General features: G+C 36.9%; 2 protein-coding genes across 15 annotated transcripts; both read left to right on the top strand.

The window, feature by feature from the left end:
- Positions 1 to 2,306: 2,306 nt before the first annotated feature.
- Positions 2,307 to 8,441, top strand: LOC142242504 (uncharacterized). Of its 8 annotated transcripts, none has more exons than XM_075314091.1 (6): positions 2,701 to 2,719; positions 2,954 to 3,074; positions 3,130 to 3,313; positions 3,388 to 4,761; positions 5,770 to 6,015; positions 6,086 to 7,702. In XM_075314091.1, exon 6 carries the CDS (start codon positions 6,286 to 6,288, stop codon positions 7,051 to 7,053), a length of 768 nt encoding a protein of 255 aa, XP_075170206.1. In that variant the 5' UTR covers positions 2,701 to 2,719; positions 2,954 to 3,074; positions 3,130 to 3,313; positions 3,388 to 4,761; positions 5,770 to 6,015; positions 6,086 to 6,285; the 3' UTR covers positions 7,054 to 7,702. The 8 variants fall into 8 exon arrangements, 6 of the variants coding, with proteins under 6 accessions (XP_075170212.1, XP_075170206.1, XP_075170207.1 ...); XM_075314093.1 differs by having other exon boundaries at positions 2,704 to 2,719; positions 3,176 to 3,313; XR_012724123.1 differs by lacking the exon at positions 6,086 to 7,702 and having other exon boundaries at positions 2,477 to 2,719; positions 3,228 to 3,313; positions 5,770 to 5,940.
- A 16-nt stretch (positions 8,442 to 8,457) lies between these two features.
- On the top strand, positions 8,458 to 16,711 carry LOC142242501 (uncharacterized). Of its 7 annotated transcripts, XM_075314082.1 has the most exons (7): positions 8,458 to 8,610; positions 8,664 to 8,845; positions 10,403 to 10,708; positions 10,762 to 10,943; positions 11,003 to 11,154; positions 15,555 to 15,907; positions 15,972 to 16,711. In XM_075314082.1, the coding sequence occupies exons 5-7, from the start codon at positions 11,124 to 11,126 to the stop codon at positions 16,482 to 16,484; spliced, it is 897 nt and encodes a 298-aa protein (XP_075170197.1). In that variant the 5' UTR covers positions 8,458 to 8,610; positions 8,664 to 8,845; positions 10,403 to 10,708; positions 10,762 to 10,943; positions 11,003 to 11,123; the 3' UTR covers positions 16,485 to 16,711. The 7 variants fall into 7 exon arrangements, with proteins under 7 accessions (XP_075170197.1, XP_075170196.1, XP_075170198.1 ...); XM_075314081.1 differs by lacking the exons at positions 8,458 to 8,610; positions 8,664 to 8,845 and adding an exon at positions 9,931 to 10,326; XM_075314083.1 differs by lacking the exons at positions 8,458 to 8,610; positions 8,664 to 8,845; positions 11,003 to 11,154 and adding an exon at positions 9,935 to 10,326.
- Positions 16,712 to 17,820: the final 1,109 nt, after the last annotated feature.

Raw genomic sequence — 17,820 nt, 5'->3', positions numbered from 1 at the left:
TGATCCAAGGGTACTACACAGAAAATCTGGGTTAAGTTACTTTTAATCGTGTAATCCCATATTTTCCGAAATCAACAAATCACTTGCTAGGATTTTTTTGCACCATTGCTCAATGATGTGTCAAGACATATCTAGCAAGTCACTCAAAAACGCATATCATCATAGGGTCAATCATTCATTTTACCTGCAGGTCATAATCCATAACATGCCTTTGATAAACATCAATCCGACCAAATAACAAACCTGAAACATGAAAAACTTTCGTGGTATATCACCACCTATATTCCTGACGTTATCCAATATGTCTCAGACTAATCAAGCATGCAACTTGTCCTGTGGTTCAATGAGAACAGCAGTGATGCTACTAGAAGAAACCTTCAACTGTATATTCCGTTTAAATCCTGAACAGCAGGAAGACAAACCGAGACAAGGGTCGTGGTGGCTATCATTTATTGAAATTGCTAATTTCATGCCATCCTTATGTCCCATTGCATCTTCGTCATATTAAGTCAGCCCCGACTGTCATCCTACGGAATTATCACCTTATACCAAGGGTCATCCCTCATAGTTATCTATATCTCCTGTCTACATTAAAATCATTCATAAACAAGGTATATGTTCAGAATTTTGAGGTCAGAAATTATAACCATGGACTTAATCCAAACCATATTCCAGTGATCATAAAGCCAGTTACCTCCCGATCCAGCAGCTCCTATTCTGCCCATTACTAATATGAACTATATGACCAATCTGACACCATATGTCACCTAGGTAGAATCACTCAGGGAGTGTAAGATCATGCAATCTATCATATTCCATACTATCCGATGGGTCCCCATATACACATCTAACAATACAAAAATAGAATCACTCAGGGAGTGTAAGATCATGCAATCTATCATATTCCATACTATCCGATGGGTCCCCATATACACATCTAACAATACAAAAATCTTTTAGGCAAAAAACCATCTGCCACCAACCAATAGATCATGAATCGTTACATTGTGTTGTCTGACTCATCTCTATATTCTCCCCATCTGCGCCGCCCCGTATGTATACATTTTTCCAGGCATCTCAATCACAAAGTATGTATATGGAAACTCATTACGCCTAAAACGTCCTACCTAGATAGTGTCACCATCTTATAATCTTGTCGTGTATCATCCAACCCAAAATTGTAAGTTCATATAAGACAACCATATATCAGTGGTGCCAGTCACACTCGATCATGTCAAACCTTTCATCTCCAACCTACACACATGAGGTGTGTCCGATCAAGTGTGAAGCATTCCCATACATGTTGCATTAATTAACCCATGCCCAGGCGCTGCATATTCACCTCTCGTCGTGCTGGGAGCCCACTTAAATTGGCATGAAGGCCCCTCATGAGCTCGTATGTTCATCCATCATTATTAATCCAATCTTCATTACGCAAGTGCCTCTCGGCAATCTCATACAATTATAATAAGTCATACGTTCCATATGTAGAGATATGTCAGTCTTGGCATCATCCTGTTCACACTATAAGTTAAATTGCATGATAATTAATACGGTGTCTAGCAATCCCGCATATCCTTGTATCAGTCATACTGTGTGACTTAGTAATCCAATCATCAATATCACTCACTTGTCCATTGTGCTAAATCCATTGGACCCTATACGGCCATATTCTAAACGGTACAACTGCGTATTAACTACCTATGTCAGCTTACTACCATTTCTCATATAACCACCTACATCATATTGACTATCTCAATACTCAAATGTAAACCGGTCCATATGCATGTGAAGCGTGTGAACAAGAATATAACGTTCAGCAACATCATGCATCATGCTCCACCAATGTGTCCAAACACGAATGCATATATCTGGCAACCCCACTTATCATCCTCCACTCATCTTAGATGTGTTGGTAATGCTACTCTTCTGCCTCATCTATTCCATCCATTCGGACTGGCCTATATACAGTCGTACGCCACACCTTTTGCGTAGTGGCAATCATCCGCCCTTGGAGAAGCGCATCAACCGTAGTTGTCACATGACAAATCCTTACTCACTTACATGAGGTCTATATATATATGGAAACCTCTTCCAATACATCTCGTTCATGTAGGTGTATTTCGCCAACCTGTTAAGACCACACATGCGCCAAGCCCTCTTAATCTCATACACATATTGTATCATAACATATGACCTAATCATATATCCACTGTCTGTCCGAATTTAAATATCTAGCCTCTTTACAATATAGTCAATTGACCCGTCGTCAGACTATCTTGTGTCAGATAATGGCATGAGTCTTCGAATCGTTCCCATGAGTTGTAATAACCATCATGTCGGTCCTCTGATTTGCCATATCTCAACTTATTGCAGTGTTAGTAATATTCATCTATATTACTTTATGTGTGAACTATCTCACACAACCATAATTATACCGAATACCGTCCTATGATATACTAATTGCCATTATAGAATAAATAAGATTAGGCAACCCTACACTCTTGTGCACTATAAGAACATTGTCTGCGTAGTGGTAAATGCGCATTTATCGTCATATGTAACTACTTATGCACCATCGTTCGCCGAATTACGTCAAGTACAACAACGATCATTTCTTTTAGTGGATAAATTTTTGGTTAACCTATTCCACTTAAAGCGGGAAATTCTCGTGTAATTACCTCATCTTGGAGCCATCTTAATCAATTCCATATCTAAGGTATTTATCATTTAGAATGGTACATTCAATGTTTACGCACTGTTCTTTAGGGTTTACCATAATTATTGCGCATAAACATTGCATCATCCATTGCCATGTGCCTAATGTGTTCTCATTGAGTTCCTACAATTTCAATATACGTCATCTATCGCACCTATACTGCGCCATAAATATACCAACTCATTCATATACAACTATGGTCTACGACATTAAATGCATCTATTTTTTCCGCAGTTCGTTCCATATTCAACTGTGTAATCAGATGGCTAAATTAGCGCAATATGAGAGAAACAATCTAATGCCACCTGGATGGAAAATGGGAGAGAAACCTCCCGATCCTGGTATTCCCATGCAGGTATGCACCATCAGTCTCACTCCGGTCAACAATAATAATCCATTTTTAAAAACAGTTATGAACTATAAGTCATGTATGCATCCAACCTACACTGATTCCAGAATGAAAACTGAATACATCAGGAAATTTTTCTCCTCCTCATCATCATTGCAGTGTCTTCCATCAAACTATACATCAGACAATATTCAAAATTACATTAGCCGAAGGCAAGGAAAAAGGAAGAGAAGATCCCAAACAAGGTATGTATAAATTTATCATATATGGATATAATGCCCGGTAGACCTGATCTCAAATTCCTATCTCACCCCTATAGTAATTAAATCTGTATTCATCGACTCTGCTATGTAATCCCATACACCATATCTCAATATCAAAGCAACTCACAATATAAATGGGAAATTATCAAATCCGGTCAGGAATCGCAACTTCAATATCCATCCGGCATCACCGTTCTCATCTTCATTATTTCTCCTCCAACCATACATGCATACTATCAACTATCAAACCAAATTTAAGTGTTACCAATCATCAGTCGCAACCATCATTCACAGCCAGCAACAACTCGAGCCCACCGTCTTGCCATATCAACCAAAAACCACATCTGACATTGTCTCGAACCTTCCATTACACCAATTCAAACCAGCATTTCAGACGGTTAGAAACATTGCCAATCCGATAGACTTAGACAATATCGTCTCGAACCTTCTATCTTGCCAATTCTATTCAAAAACCTTGGCGGTTACAACTGACAATCAATCATGGCTGCCACTGGCTCTAAATCACGGTCGTTATCATACGCAATCCCAATCATCTATGACCACCACCACTTCAAAGGGATCAATCAGGAACTACGAGGACACTCTATATAAAAAATAATATGTGTAAAAGCCCCATTGGCTTATTAAGTGTCCCTTAATTGCCACTATCTGGACAATACCAAATTCAAATTGTTTTCCCCTCCAATATAAAAACCGTATGTGAAACAGCGAGCTTTCTTACTGAATTGTGAAATTATGATATTCATCAACTTGCCAAACTATATCTCATGGGATACTGTTACACCATAAGTTCCATAGAAAATCGAACTTAAACCAAAAAACCGTGAGACTAATCAAGATGCTCAAATGAGCGATGTGAAATTCTTAAATTACTCGTGTTTTGTGGAGCGGGCATATCAGTATTTGTGTCATTTTTCAAAGGATTGTGAACACATAGTGACATACCATTTCTCTCAAATACATTGTGTGTAATATCAATAAGTTTACATGGAAAATAGTCAACATGCAAGTGAAATATATACTAATGTGAGAATCCTAATACTTTGTGAAAATTTCTAGTACAGGTAGCATGGACTATTATATGCAACATGAAAATTTTCCTATCCTTTGCCAAATGCGCTATGTAAATTATCAATCGATACATATTTTCTCTGTATTAACCCGCAATCGTGAAACTCTTTTCATTGTTAATCCGGTCAAAACAATATCGCATATTAACGGTCAAACAATATCACATGTTAACGGTCGTATAACCTAGAGTGTCATAAAACCGCATAGGGTTCATCAAAATGGAATATCACCTCATATCTTAATTGCCCCTGAATTCTATTATGGATCAGTCCAGGCTGACCGGACACACTCATCTCACATTTCTATGTCACTATAAAGCTAACCCGAGAATTGACCAGGTATGTATGTAAACGTATACTTTCAGTATTCAAATATTAGTCTACCATATTTTGTATAACCTATGGATTAAAAATGACGAAACTGATAAAAAAGCACAACGTATCTATTATTCAGAACCTATATATCCTTGGAAATCTCAACTGTGCAAGACCTCTAGTATTTTAAAAAGTCATAATCTATCTACATGTAGACCCATATCAACACTTACGCAGAGAAAATCCTTTCAACTAACCTCGCTGTAAACATTCTGCCTTATACATGTAAATTATGATCATTATAACACCATCAGTATTTATTCATGCAATACATATTCCACCTTGACAGAAATAATTATCAGAATCTTTATTAGAGTCACTTACGCCATGCATTCATCATGGGAATATATATCTCCAACAAATAAACCGGATTGCGAAAACCTCCTCGCTTCACAATATTATATTAACCTGAAAGTTTATCCCATCTTCTGCAGAATGAACAGAAAGGTGAATCCACCTTAACTCGTATAGCAAATATGCTACCATAAGACCCCTTTCTCGAGTTCATCTGTCATAAACTCATCACGAGTATAGGAACATGAGCAATAACCTATTGATCATAAGACTCCCTTCAAGAGTCCTCTCTGTCATAAAACTCATCATAAGTATGGAAATCAGATATACGAGCAATGACCCTAGCCACATGTAGAAACATACGATCATATCCCAACTTCAAAAGTTCATGCGAATTTTCTATCAGGTTACGATGAAGGAGAATCATGGTCATAACCTCCCCGTGAGAATAGATATTTTCTCTCACCTGCTGTATAGGTCATCATGTCTCCCATCGCCACATCATACAATATCATAAAATCCATTACCCCAGTATGTGTCCGTATCTCATGCCATATCTAGTCACAAGTAGTCGCCTAATGTATTCTGCATACTACAAGATTAACAACACATACACCCAATATATTATGGATTCACCTAGAAGTGTCCTAATTACAAATCCTCTCCTCCTTATTTCAGTTATCACCATCGGTATACATCATTTGTACCACCTGGGCTATGTCATATCTAAATTTTTGCCTACGTCTTGTCTAATCATTATCGCATAATGGGTCATATCATCATATCTCTCTATTTTCTATCGTCAATATGCAGAGAATAAAACCGCACTTTTATACACATATTCAAAAACTGTATTACTTATTCTTGTCCTACTTATACTCAGACATTCAATGTACCTGGAAATCGAATTTATACACTAGTCGAGTAAGTACATGTCATTCTCATATCATATTATGCATATCCCCTACCCATATCCACACTTTGGAAAATGCAGGTCAGGTCGTCATCTGGTCCTCTGTTCATCATCACCATCCAAGCCTCCTAAACCTCTTAAGCGTCACATAAATCTGAATAGGTTCTATAGACCAAAACCGTATATAACCCGTGTCGTACAGGCATATCATATATTAGTCATCCATCACATCGAATGTGTGTATGCCCCATCGACCCGGATTGTCTTAATAATCATCAATCATGTCACAGGAGCCAGTTGCCGTCACCTCATTACTCAATCCAAATCACATCTGTCACCTCGCCTCCACACTTGCAGATAAAGAAATACTAAAAGTACAGGTCATCACTGAGACCAGAAATGATGGTCCATCATGTGATGTCTTATATAGCGTCCATCTATTCCAACATGAACAGGACAAACTACCCACCCGTACCGAACTACCATCACAATATGTCCCATCGCTCATGAGTTATGGAATCTATTTTAAGACGTCTGGAGTTATAGATAGTCCTCTTCTAGTACGGCCCTACCGTTATGGTGCTCTCATAAGCTATTCGCCTCATCAATACGCCGAAGTGCAATGTGAGACCTATGTGGAAATAATGCGGCTGCGCAGCATAATGTGTACGGGATATCTGCCACCGAGAATTCTAAATGAGGTGTCTTTTAATTCTACCTCACAAATTCTCGGTCTAATAATATCTAGTGGTTGTCTGCCAAATGGGTTATTGTCCGATCTCAAAATAGATATCTGTCCACTCATATACCCACATGATCGAGAGTCCTTTAGGTTTCATGCAAACAACATAACACAAATATCCACAACTCTCAGCTTATTCGACACTTCTCATTTTTGTAATGGGTTCCGCTCCTCATCATCAATTTCTTATAATAAAGAAGGGAATTACCACCACATTACCCGCCGCCTGCCTATTTGTTCATTATCCTTTCCCCTCGTATGTGATCTAACATCACAGATACGTGTATTCTACGAGGGCCCTATATAACATGTCCATCATGGTACCAGCATGGCAACATCATCATGTGTCCCAGAGTCTGCATATCATCACCTCAAATATCAGCAACCATCCATATGTACCACGGATTAGTTGCTATCTAGCGCATATTATCGATCATCTATATATTCTATCTGTCACTCATGCCGTCCGTCAAATTTATAGTGAACATAAGTTCTATATACAATCTATTTCATATATAAATTAAATAACCCAATTCAATATCTGCTGCCCACGCAATCCAAGTGCTGTAGGCATCCATCCAGTATTTCAGCAGGCATGCTTGGCCTCACCTCACAAAGACTATAATACTTTATTACCTTCATATATCTCTAGTATCTAACAGATAAATTCTAATATGCAGACCATATTTTCTACACTATATAATTAGACCATTTTAATGACTAATGTTATCACGATCTAAATGCTAACTAGTATTCCATAAGTATGTCACCAGGCATCTGTGGTACCACCCAAAATTGAACTTCAATCTTCATTATTCTGTCTGTTTTTATGTCAGCATCCTAGTTTTAATCCTATCTACAAATAAAATATTCTATAATATAGTGTATGGGTACAGTGCCATACCCGTACCATGTCCAATTCTGAATGGAAGTACACGAACGTATCTTATACCTTACTTATTTTTGCCTATTGTATTCATAATTGTTGATCCAATAATTGTTGATCTAATTGTTTGTTACTCTAAATCTACCGTCAATCCATTAATTCAGTCTAGAATTAACCTTGACCTATCTCATTCCTGGTCAGTACCGTCAATCAGTTCAATGGGTCTTGTATATATTATATTATTAACAAACTTAATTTGCTTCGTATGCAGTATACCATTTTACCGTTCAAAATGTGTAATTGCATAAGTCTGTATATACATTAACAAACTTACGAAATGTGTAATTGCATAAAGTCTGTCTTATTTATACTTGCATCAACGACATATAACTAGCATATTATCCAAAGTTCAGGTCTGACCTTAATCATAGGTCTTACTTATCCATGCACATTCAGATCTCTGTGATTATATAAGTCCCATACTAGCCTTTGCCCTTTCTAGTCTAACCGGAATTATATCTTTTATACATATATATGTGCCAATGCATATTGTATCCGCATACGGTCAATCACATAGTTCCCACCTATCATATATAGTAAGTAACTAATATAGTATATAATTACATATTATGTCCACCTTTTTATGTTTAAATATTCAAATCTATATTTCAGATACTCGGAACATTCACACGTTAGCATACTCGTAAACCTGCTGGTTCAAATTACCACCTATCTTGTACAATACCTTCTAGGCAATTTAGTGTCACCCTGTGTTATGCCAACTGTGTTCTCGTATTCTAGCAACCCAGTTATGCCTGTATAAAAACATAAACAAAAACATGTATATTTTTTGTTGGATCAACCGATCCCTATGGTGCCGTTTCCACCCTACCACCCCATGGAAAAAACTTAAAATGGTCGAGTGTCCACTCGCCTATCAACGCAAATACATACCTCGTCACATACATGTACCCACAGGTAAGTCATCCTTGTACATTATATGATCCTATTCTAAATGTCTCCTCCAATAGGGACATAGTCATCCATTATATGCAGCTGACAGTGTACCCCTGAAGGCGACAGTAACTATCAACGTCTAGGTCCTTCTTAAGTAACCTTCCACCTGTGTGGCCCAAGCGCACAAACCGTGCTCAGCAGTCATCAGTCCATATAAGTATCTGGGTCCATCTGCCTCTGCCCATGCATCATACATGTAAGTCTTACTATAGAGGTTTAGTCCCATGTGACATACATGCCATCATATATCTCCAGGAGGAAAACAAATTCCATCAGGATAAGCCATGTGTGTAATCCTCGCTACATGTTTCAATGTCCAGTCTAACTCAGCCCCTTGTGGCAACACTTTTGTAATGGGTTCCGCTCCTCATCATCAATTTCTTATAATAAAGAAGGGAATTACCACCACATTACCCGCCGCCTGCCTATTTGTTCATTATCCTTTCCCCTCGTATGTGATCTAACATCACAGATACGTGTATTCTACGAGGGCCCTATATAACATGTCCATCATGGTACCAGCATGGCAACATCATCATGTGTCCCAGAGTCTGCATATCATCACCTCAAATATCAGCAACCATCCATATGTACCACGGATTAGTTGCTATCTAGCGCATATTATCGATCATCTATATATTCTATCTGTCACTCATGCCGTCCGTCAAATTTATAGTGAACATAAGTTCTATATACAATCTATTTCATATATAAATTAAATAACCCAATTCAATATCTGCTGCCCACGCAATCCAAGTGCTGTAGGCATCCATCCAGTATTTCAGCAGGCATGCTTGGCCTCACCTCACAAAGACTATAATACTTTATTACCTTCATATATCTCTAGTATCTAACAGATAAATTCTAATATGCAGACCATATTTTCTACACTATATAATTAGACCATTTTAATGACTAATGTTATCACGATCTAAATGCTAACTAGTATTCCATAAGTATGTCACCAGGCATCTGTGGTACCACCCAAAATTGAACTTCAATCTTCATTATTCTGTCTGTTTTTATGTCAGCATCCTAGTTTTAATCCTATCTACAAATAAAATATTCTATAATATAGTGTATGGGTACAGTGCCATACCCGTACCATGTCCAATTCTGAATGGAAGTACACGAACGTATCTTATACCTTACTTATTTTTGCCTATTGTATTCATAATTGTTGATCCAATAATTGTTGATCTAATTGTTTGTTACTCTAAATCTACCGTCAATCCATTAATTCAGTCTAGAATTAACCTTGACCTATCTCATTCCTGGTCAGTACCGTCAATCAGTTCAATGGGTCTTGTATATATTATATTATTAACAAACTTAATTTGCTTCGTATGCAGTATACCATTTTACCGTTCAAAATGTGTAATTGCATAAGTCTGTATATACATTAACAAACTTACGAAATGTGTAATTGCATAAAGTCTGTCTTATTTATACTTGCATCAACGACATATAACTAGCATATTATCCAAAGTTCAGGTCTGACCTTAATCATAGGTCTTACTTATCCATGCACATTCAGATCTCTGTGATTATATAAGTCCCATACTAGCCTTTGCCCTTTCTAGTCTAACCGGAATTATATCTTTTATACATATATATGTGCCAATGCATATTGTATCCGCATACGGTCAATCACATAGTTCCCACCTATCATATATAGTAAGTAACTAATATAGTATATAATTACATATTATGTCCACCTTTTTATGTTTAAATATTCAAATCTATATTTCAGATACTCGGAACATTCACACGTTAGCATACTCGTAAACCTGCTGGTTCAAATTACCACCTATCTTGTACAATACCTTCTAGGCAATTTAGTGTCACCCTGTGTTATGCCAACTGTGTTCTCGTATTCTAGCAACCCAGTTATGCCTGTATAAAAACATAAACAAAAACATGTATATTTTTTGTTGGATCAACCGATCCCTATGGTGCCGTTTCCACCCTACCACCCCATGGAAAAAACTTAAAATGGTCGAGTGTCCACTCGCCTATCAACGCAAATACATACCTCGTCACATACATGTACCCACAGGTAAGTCATCCTTGTACATTATATGATCCTATTCTAAATGTCTCCTCCAATAGGGACATAGTCATCCATTATATGCAGCTGACAGTGTACCCCTGAAGGCGACAGTAACTATCAACGTCTAGGTCCTTCTTAAGTAACCTTCCACCTGTGTGGCCCAAGCGCACAAACCGTGCTCAGCAGTCATCAGTCCATATAAGTATCTGGGTCCATCTGCCTCTGCCCATGCATCATACATGTAAGTCTTACTATAGAGGTTTAGTCCCATGTGACATACATGCCATCATATATCTCCAGGAGGAAAACAAATTCCATCAGGATAAGCCATGTGTGTAATCCTCGCTACATGTTTCAATGTCCAGTCTAACTCAGCCCCTTGTGGCATCCAGCCTGAACATTAGTGATCCACTGTGTTTACATGCAATCAAGATTCAGGCCCTCATCAACTTGTAATGCTATCCGTAAATCACTCTACGAATTTAATTCATCAAAAATCATATGCAATCAAGATTCAGGCCCTCATCAACCTGTAATGCTATCCGTAAATCACTCTACGAATTTAATTCATCAAAAATCATATTCATACAGGAGTCACTACCAGTCAACATCTATACGTTATTATCAGACATGTATCCTACTGATACATTTCTCATATATATAACGGTAAATATATCTATTATAAACCATGTATTCTAAAGATGCATCTATCTAGAACCTTGAATAAATCATACAGGAGTCACTACCAGTCAAGATCTGTAAATTATTATCAGACATGTATTTTACTGATACATTTCTCATATATATAACGGTGAATATATCTATTATAAACCATGTATTCCAAGGATACATCTATCTAGAACCTTGAATATATCAATTATAAACCATGTATTCCAATGATACATCTATCTAGAACCTTGAATAAATTTATCATAAGACATGTAATCTGCAGATACATTTATCAATCACCGTGAATAAATCTGGCCCTATGGTATCATAGGGCATTACTTCCCACTTACACGTCAGGGGTAAACACCCAAATTCATCAGTGATTCTAGACTCCTTTGGGTTGTTTTCCAAAGGATTCATTCATCTATTGATTTAGCTGTGTAATCCGAAACCAGCTAAATTCAAATCGTATATCAAGTCGAACATACGAGTGGGCCTGTACCATCATATATGAATGGGAGACAGTAGATATAAACCCCTCTTACCTAAGGGCAGCCAATAGGTCTTCGTTTTCTCTTAATTCTACTATATATATAACTTAATTAAAGTAAATTAAGTATAATAATAAGGTTCAAATACTGTGTCTACTCCAGTCTACCTTAATCCAACCCATTCAAATAAGCAAATCAAGTATAACAATAAGGTTCGAAAACTGTGTCCAATCCGGTCTACCTTAATCCGGCCCATTCAAATAAACATCATCAACAGGAATCGACAAAAAATTCAAACCAAAAAACATTTACCCTTAACGTGACGTACTACCCACGGTATTGAAGACATCACTCCATTCTAATCATATATCATTAAATATAATTCATATGACTACTTACCACTGTTGGTCTTTCATCCATATCATCCAAAGGTCAGTCACACAACCGATGACCCATATTCACATTCACGCTCACACACTCAACCTAACATGTATTTATAACAGCCTATGTTTACATTTCATCTTATTGTCAAATGTTAGTATTCTATTATGCCTACTTGGATACCTATATAAATAGATGCTCTTCCCTCTATGATCCCTATACTATCTTGAGTGAATACCATATTGTTATGGTAGTAACTGTAGAGTATGTATATACTCCTATATTTAACTCCTATTATTAATTCTTTCTATTATGACCGTTTAGGTCCCTAAGGGTGTACTAGGAGGCCTTTCGTCCCACACCACCGGGACTCATCAGCTAGTTTCTGTATGTAAACCAAAATAGCAATACAAACCAATAACTATATATATTTTCTACTACTGAATCATAGTGTTAGTTAGGATATATCTACTTATTCTACTTCTACAAGTAACATGCATTTCTCATACCATGAAAAATCGTCTACCTAAAATCAGATATTGACCAAATTCTGTCATATGGTATCCGGATCTATTTATACATACTACAAATGAAAGGCAGAATAATCTAGTAGGAAACCAGATGCATCAGACCGCATTCATTTATGATTAGTTCCCATCACGATCCGGGAAGCCAAACCAAAATTTATTATCGGATCGTTTCACGGTGATCCTAAGGAACCCACGAAAATTGAAAATTTGTTACTATCACTGGCCCGGAACTGCATCGCTACAAACCGAACCCACTTCGATATATCACTCCTGGACAGCTCTTGTATCCTCTGTAATCAAGTCACTTTTCTACCCACATGGTCTTATCATATGCCCGGCTATCAGATCTCCATAATGTATGTCAAACTGCCTATGGCAAAAGATCCCAGCACGAGCACTGTAAGACAACCCCTTTTATTTTTGCCGAAGGCAAAAATATTAGTGTTGGAATCCGAACAGGCCTTGTCAGACCATTCAACCTGACCTCGCTCATAGAATCTTAAGACCAGGATGTCATACATAATTTCCTCTAACACATAAGGAACCATGTCCATCTATTGTAATTCCAAAACTCAAATTGGCTCCACTGGAACACAAAGACAACCAGAAACACTTAAAAAGTGAACTTTCTATTCCTCAAACCAGTTTAACTTTATTTAATTCATGGAATAATATATTTGGAGGAATTTTTCTTTCCCTCCAGTAATTCTCTGGGTACTTTAGTTAGATTAACCAATAACGAGGAATGTATATACTCAAATGAAACTTAAGGTTAACTAAATTCATGTTTTCTACAAATCAGTTCAGAAATATTTTAAATTTATAACTTCACTGGAAATGCGTCCCTCATGAACTTCGTATGTCACCACGACATTCTTGCAATTTTGAACCCAAATCCTCCTTCAAAATACAAGATTTCCTTAAATTTGTCCAAATATATTTATATTTGCAGAAGGCAAAAGATATTAGTGTTGGAATCTAAAAAGGCCTTGTCAGACCATTTAACCTGACCTTACTCATAGAATCTTAAGACCAGGATGTCTTAAACAATTTCTTCTAACAAATTAGAAACCTTATCCATCTCTAAAGTTCATTGTAATTCCAAAAACTCAAATTGACTCCACCGGAACAAACTTAAAGGTGAACTTTCTATTTCCTCAAACCAATTTAACTTTCTTTTAATTTATGGAATAATATATTTGGAGGAATTTTCCCTCCCTCTAATAATTCCTTGGGTACCTTAGTTGAATTAACCAATACCGAGGAAAGGATATACTCAATTGAACCTTAAGGTTAACTAAATTCATGTCTTCAACAAATTAGTTTAGAAATTCTTTAAATTTATAACTTCACTGGAAATGCGTCCCTCATAAACTTCGCATGTCACCAAGACATTCTAGCAATTTTGAACCCAAACTTTCTCTTCAAACTACAAGATTTCTTTGAATTTGTCCAAATATATTCATTATCTTTATTTAAATTTTTCTCCGAATTTGTCCAAATATATTCATTATCTTTATTTAAATTTTTCTGCAAATATCCAGATTTTCTAAATTTTTAATCGAAACTTTTAGAAAAACTTTCATAATGTTCAAAATTTAAATTTTCTACAAATATTCAAATTTCCTAAATTTAATTCAAATTTTCCATAATATTCAGAATTCCTAAATTTAACTGAAAGTTTTCTTTCCTGGTGGGTTCACTGTTTTCCTGTTGCAGAAAAACCGTCACTTTATATCTCCCGTGAACGCAACCAGAGACATCTATAAGAGTTTCAATGGCATGGAACGGTACCATATTAGAAAATTGGACCTTTTTATACATGAAATCCACCCAAACTTACCAGACCTTAAATAACGTGTCTGCCCTGTCAAATTCATGTCCCAGACTTTCTTCTCCAAACCTTGTACAATTCACTAACTGACACTTATATTCTTTCAGCTCGACTTAACGACTAAAATCGGATAAAAACACAACTGTACCATATAGACATTAATTTGTCCGCTATTATGTTCATATGTCTATATTCGCATCTTGCATGCATACATGCTTCCGCACCCATGTGAACATTCATATTCTCTTCGATTATATACATATACTTGTATATATAAACATTAGTATCCCAACATGCATGATCTTGTCCACAATACATCGTATTGTTCAAGTACCGATTACTCATAGATCAAGGCTCAAAAATCATCTCTCAATCATTAATATCTGTACTTGTTCTAAATCTATAATGGCGCTCATCACATCAATCATTAATATTCCATATTATATCTACGTGCTGTTATACACGTTATAGCTCGCAGTACTTTATTACTTCTTCCTTCATGTATCATACATATCTATGTATCTCACCTCTGCCCCGTCGTCCAATCAGCGTCACGCATTGGGTACATATAGGATTTTTTTCGAATCCTAACCGTTTTTGCCAGAGCACACACATATTTCATTCGTACACACACCACCAGTCTGACACGTCATCCATTCGAACAGCATGCCGTCAACATTTAGTCATACTCCATATGTACATATATGTACATGTGTGTGTGTGTATCGTCTGCATCACCATTACATTGTCACTCATCTCATATCTTTCATGTGTTATCAACCTATATAATGTGTACATTCGTAACAGCCAATCAGCGTCAAGCATCAGGCGTCATGTACAAAAAACATGTTTAGACAAATCAGCATACATATATTTCTCATTACTGGCGACATCTATTACTTTCCTTTTATTCTATATGTTCATATTGTCATCTCTACTTCATGCAGGTCATTCTATCCCACTCAATCAACGCATCACCTCTTTACAGAGCATCTACTCAGATACCAAGTTTTTCCGTGTCACAATTCATTCAGAGATCATGGATATGTATCCCAATTCTCTCGTAAGTATCGATGATTTAGGTTCTGACAATGAGGATGATCACCCTCCAATTGGAAAGCCATCCACATTGCCATCTACACCCAAAACCGGAGAGGTTCTATACAAAGAGGAAGAACTACGAGAATTTTTTATGGACGTTGATATTCCCTTAACTGGAACCACCGCTGTGCAGGGTGTGGGTAACCAGACTGCCAACAAAACCCAAGTTAATGCAGCTGGTCTCAGTTCATCCCAAGAGGTAAGAATTTCTATTGTCACGTGTATATATTCTCATAGCCTTGTGTTCTCTTTTGTATTTCCAGGCCCAACCACTGTATGACTCGTCTTCTCATACTACCCCCTCTTTGGCCATTTCAGCCATTTACCATTCATCATCGTGTGATACCAGTAGTCCGTCTTCATCTCTGCAGCCTTTTCCTCCAACTCCGGTAAATAGTTCGGATGTATTTGTAAACATGGGAGTGGGAAGACAGCAGCAGCCAATCCATAACACACCATATAATTATACCACCAACTATCGTCCACGTAGGGCAGTGCCATACAACCCTCGTTTAACCTATGGTGTTCATCGTCGGTCAGTGGACTACCCCAATGGATCAGGCCATGTTCGTGACAATTACATGCCAAGGGCCGTACACTATCCAAATTCCCAATTCATCACTATCAGCCGTTTCCGGTCACCATATCAAGCCATTGGTCATCCTACAAACTGGGTACCGTTCAGCGTTACATATCATCCTGGTACGAATACTCCTCGTAGTGTTACTTTCCGGAACACTTCCGTACGAGATTCATTACCCTATAGTGGTCTATAAATAATTAAGCTATCTGATTATATTCATTCATGCATCCAAATTCATATGTACACTTATCATCCTATATAAGCAACTGTGTGTCTCTATCATATATCTTCTATATTATCTGATCTCTCATAAACTATTATAAATGGCAAGGTTATATCTGGATATCTATTTTATTTTTATTTCATACCATGGCTATAACTATATACTGAATAAAAACCCTTATCATCAATATATCCCAACTTGTCTTGTCTTTCTATGGGCTACTGAAACCAATTGTCATCCGGTATTATAGGTAATCCCAGGGTGCAGCAACAGCGAAAAACTGTGTTAAGTTATTATCAATCGTGTAATCCAAATTTTGAAATTTGAAAAACCCAGGGGGTTTTTTTGCACCATTGCTCAATGATGTGTCATGACATCCCTAGCAAATCAATCAAATCGCATATCATCTTAGGTCATAAACCCACACCATGGATTTGACCATCATCAATCCAATTAGTGTCTTCCTCAGAAACATGAAAAAACCTTTTATGGTATATCACCATCTATATTCTTGACGTTATCCAGTAGGTCTCAGACTAATCGAGCTTGCAGCTTGTCCTATGGTTCAATGAGGACAGTAGCGATGCTAATATAAGAAACTAATAGAAGGAACTTTCAACTGTATTCCATTTTAATCCTGAACAGTAGGAAGACAAATAGGAATGATGGTCGTAGTAGCCATTATTTGTCGAACTGTTCATTTATTATCCTACACATCAATCCTCTAAATAAGCAATTGTGTGTCTCTACCTTATATCTCATATATCATCAGATTAATCATTAACTATTATATATAGCAATGTTATATCTGAATATCTAGACTCTCATTATTTCATAACATGGCTAGTTATATACTAACTAAGAAGTTACATTATCGCTAATTGTTATCAAGTATTATAGGTGATCCAAGGGTACTACACAGAAAATCTGGGTTAAGTTACTTTTAATCGTGTAATCCCATATTTTCCGAAATCAACAAATCACTTGCTAGGATTTTTTTGCACCATTGCTCAATGATGTGTCAAGACATATCTAGCAAGTCACTCAAAAACGCATATCATCATAGGGTCAATCATTCATTTTACCTGCAGGTCATAATCCATAACATGCCTTTGATAAACATCAATCCGACCAAATAACAAACCTGAAACATGAAAAACTTTCGTGGTATATCACCACCTATATTCCTGACGTTATCCAATATGTCTCAGACTAATCAAGCATGCAACTTGTCCTGTGGTTCAATGAGAACAGCAGTGATGCTACTAGAAGAAACCTTCAACTGTATATTCCGTTTAAATCCTGA

The sequence above is a fragment of the Haematobia irritans genome, unplaced genomic scaffold (assembly GCF_050003625.1).
Source record: "Haematobia irritans isolate KBUSLIRL unplaced genomic scaffold, ASM5000362v1 scaffold_24, whole genome shotgun sequence".
Taxonomy (NCBI): Eukaryota; Metazoa; Arthropoda; class Insecta; order Diptera; family Muscidae; genus Haematobia; species Haematobia irritans.
Note: the sequence above shows the minus strand (reverse complement) of the source record. Positions and strands in the feature narration are given on the sequence as shown.

What these genes read in the sequence shown, in the direction of transcription:
- LOC142242504 (XM_075314092.1), top strand. Translation starts at nt 6,286, where the DNA reads ATGTCACAGGAGCCAGTTGCCGTCACCTCATTACTCAATCCAAATCAC.
- LOC142242501 (XM_075314080.1), top strand. Translation starts at nt 11,204, where the DNA reads ATGCAATCAAGATTCAGGCCCTCATCAACCTGTAATGCTATCCGTAAA. An exon ending in CATTTCTCATATATATAACG is followed by an intron (nt 11,369 to 15,595) that starts GTAAATATATCT and finishes ACCTCTTTACAG; the next exon opens with AGCATCTACTCAGATACCAA. An exon ending in GTCTCAGTTCATCCCAAGAG is followed by an intron (nt 15,908 to 15,971) that starts GTAAGAATTTCT and finishes TTGTATTTCCAG; the next exon opens with GCCCAACCACTGTATGACTC.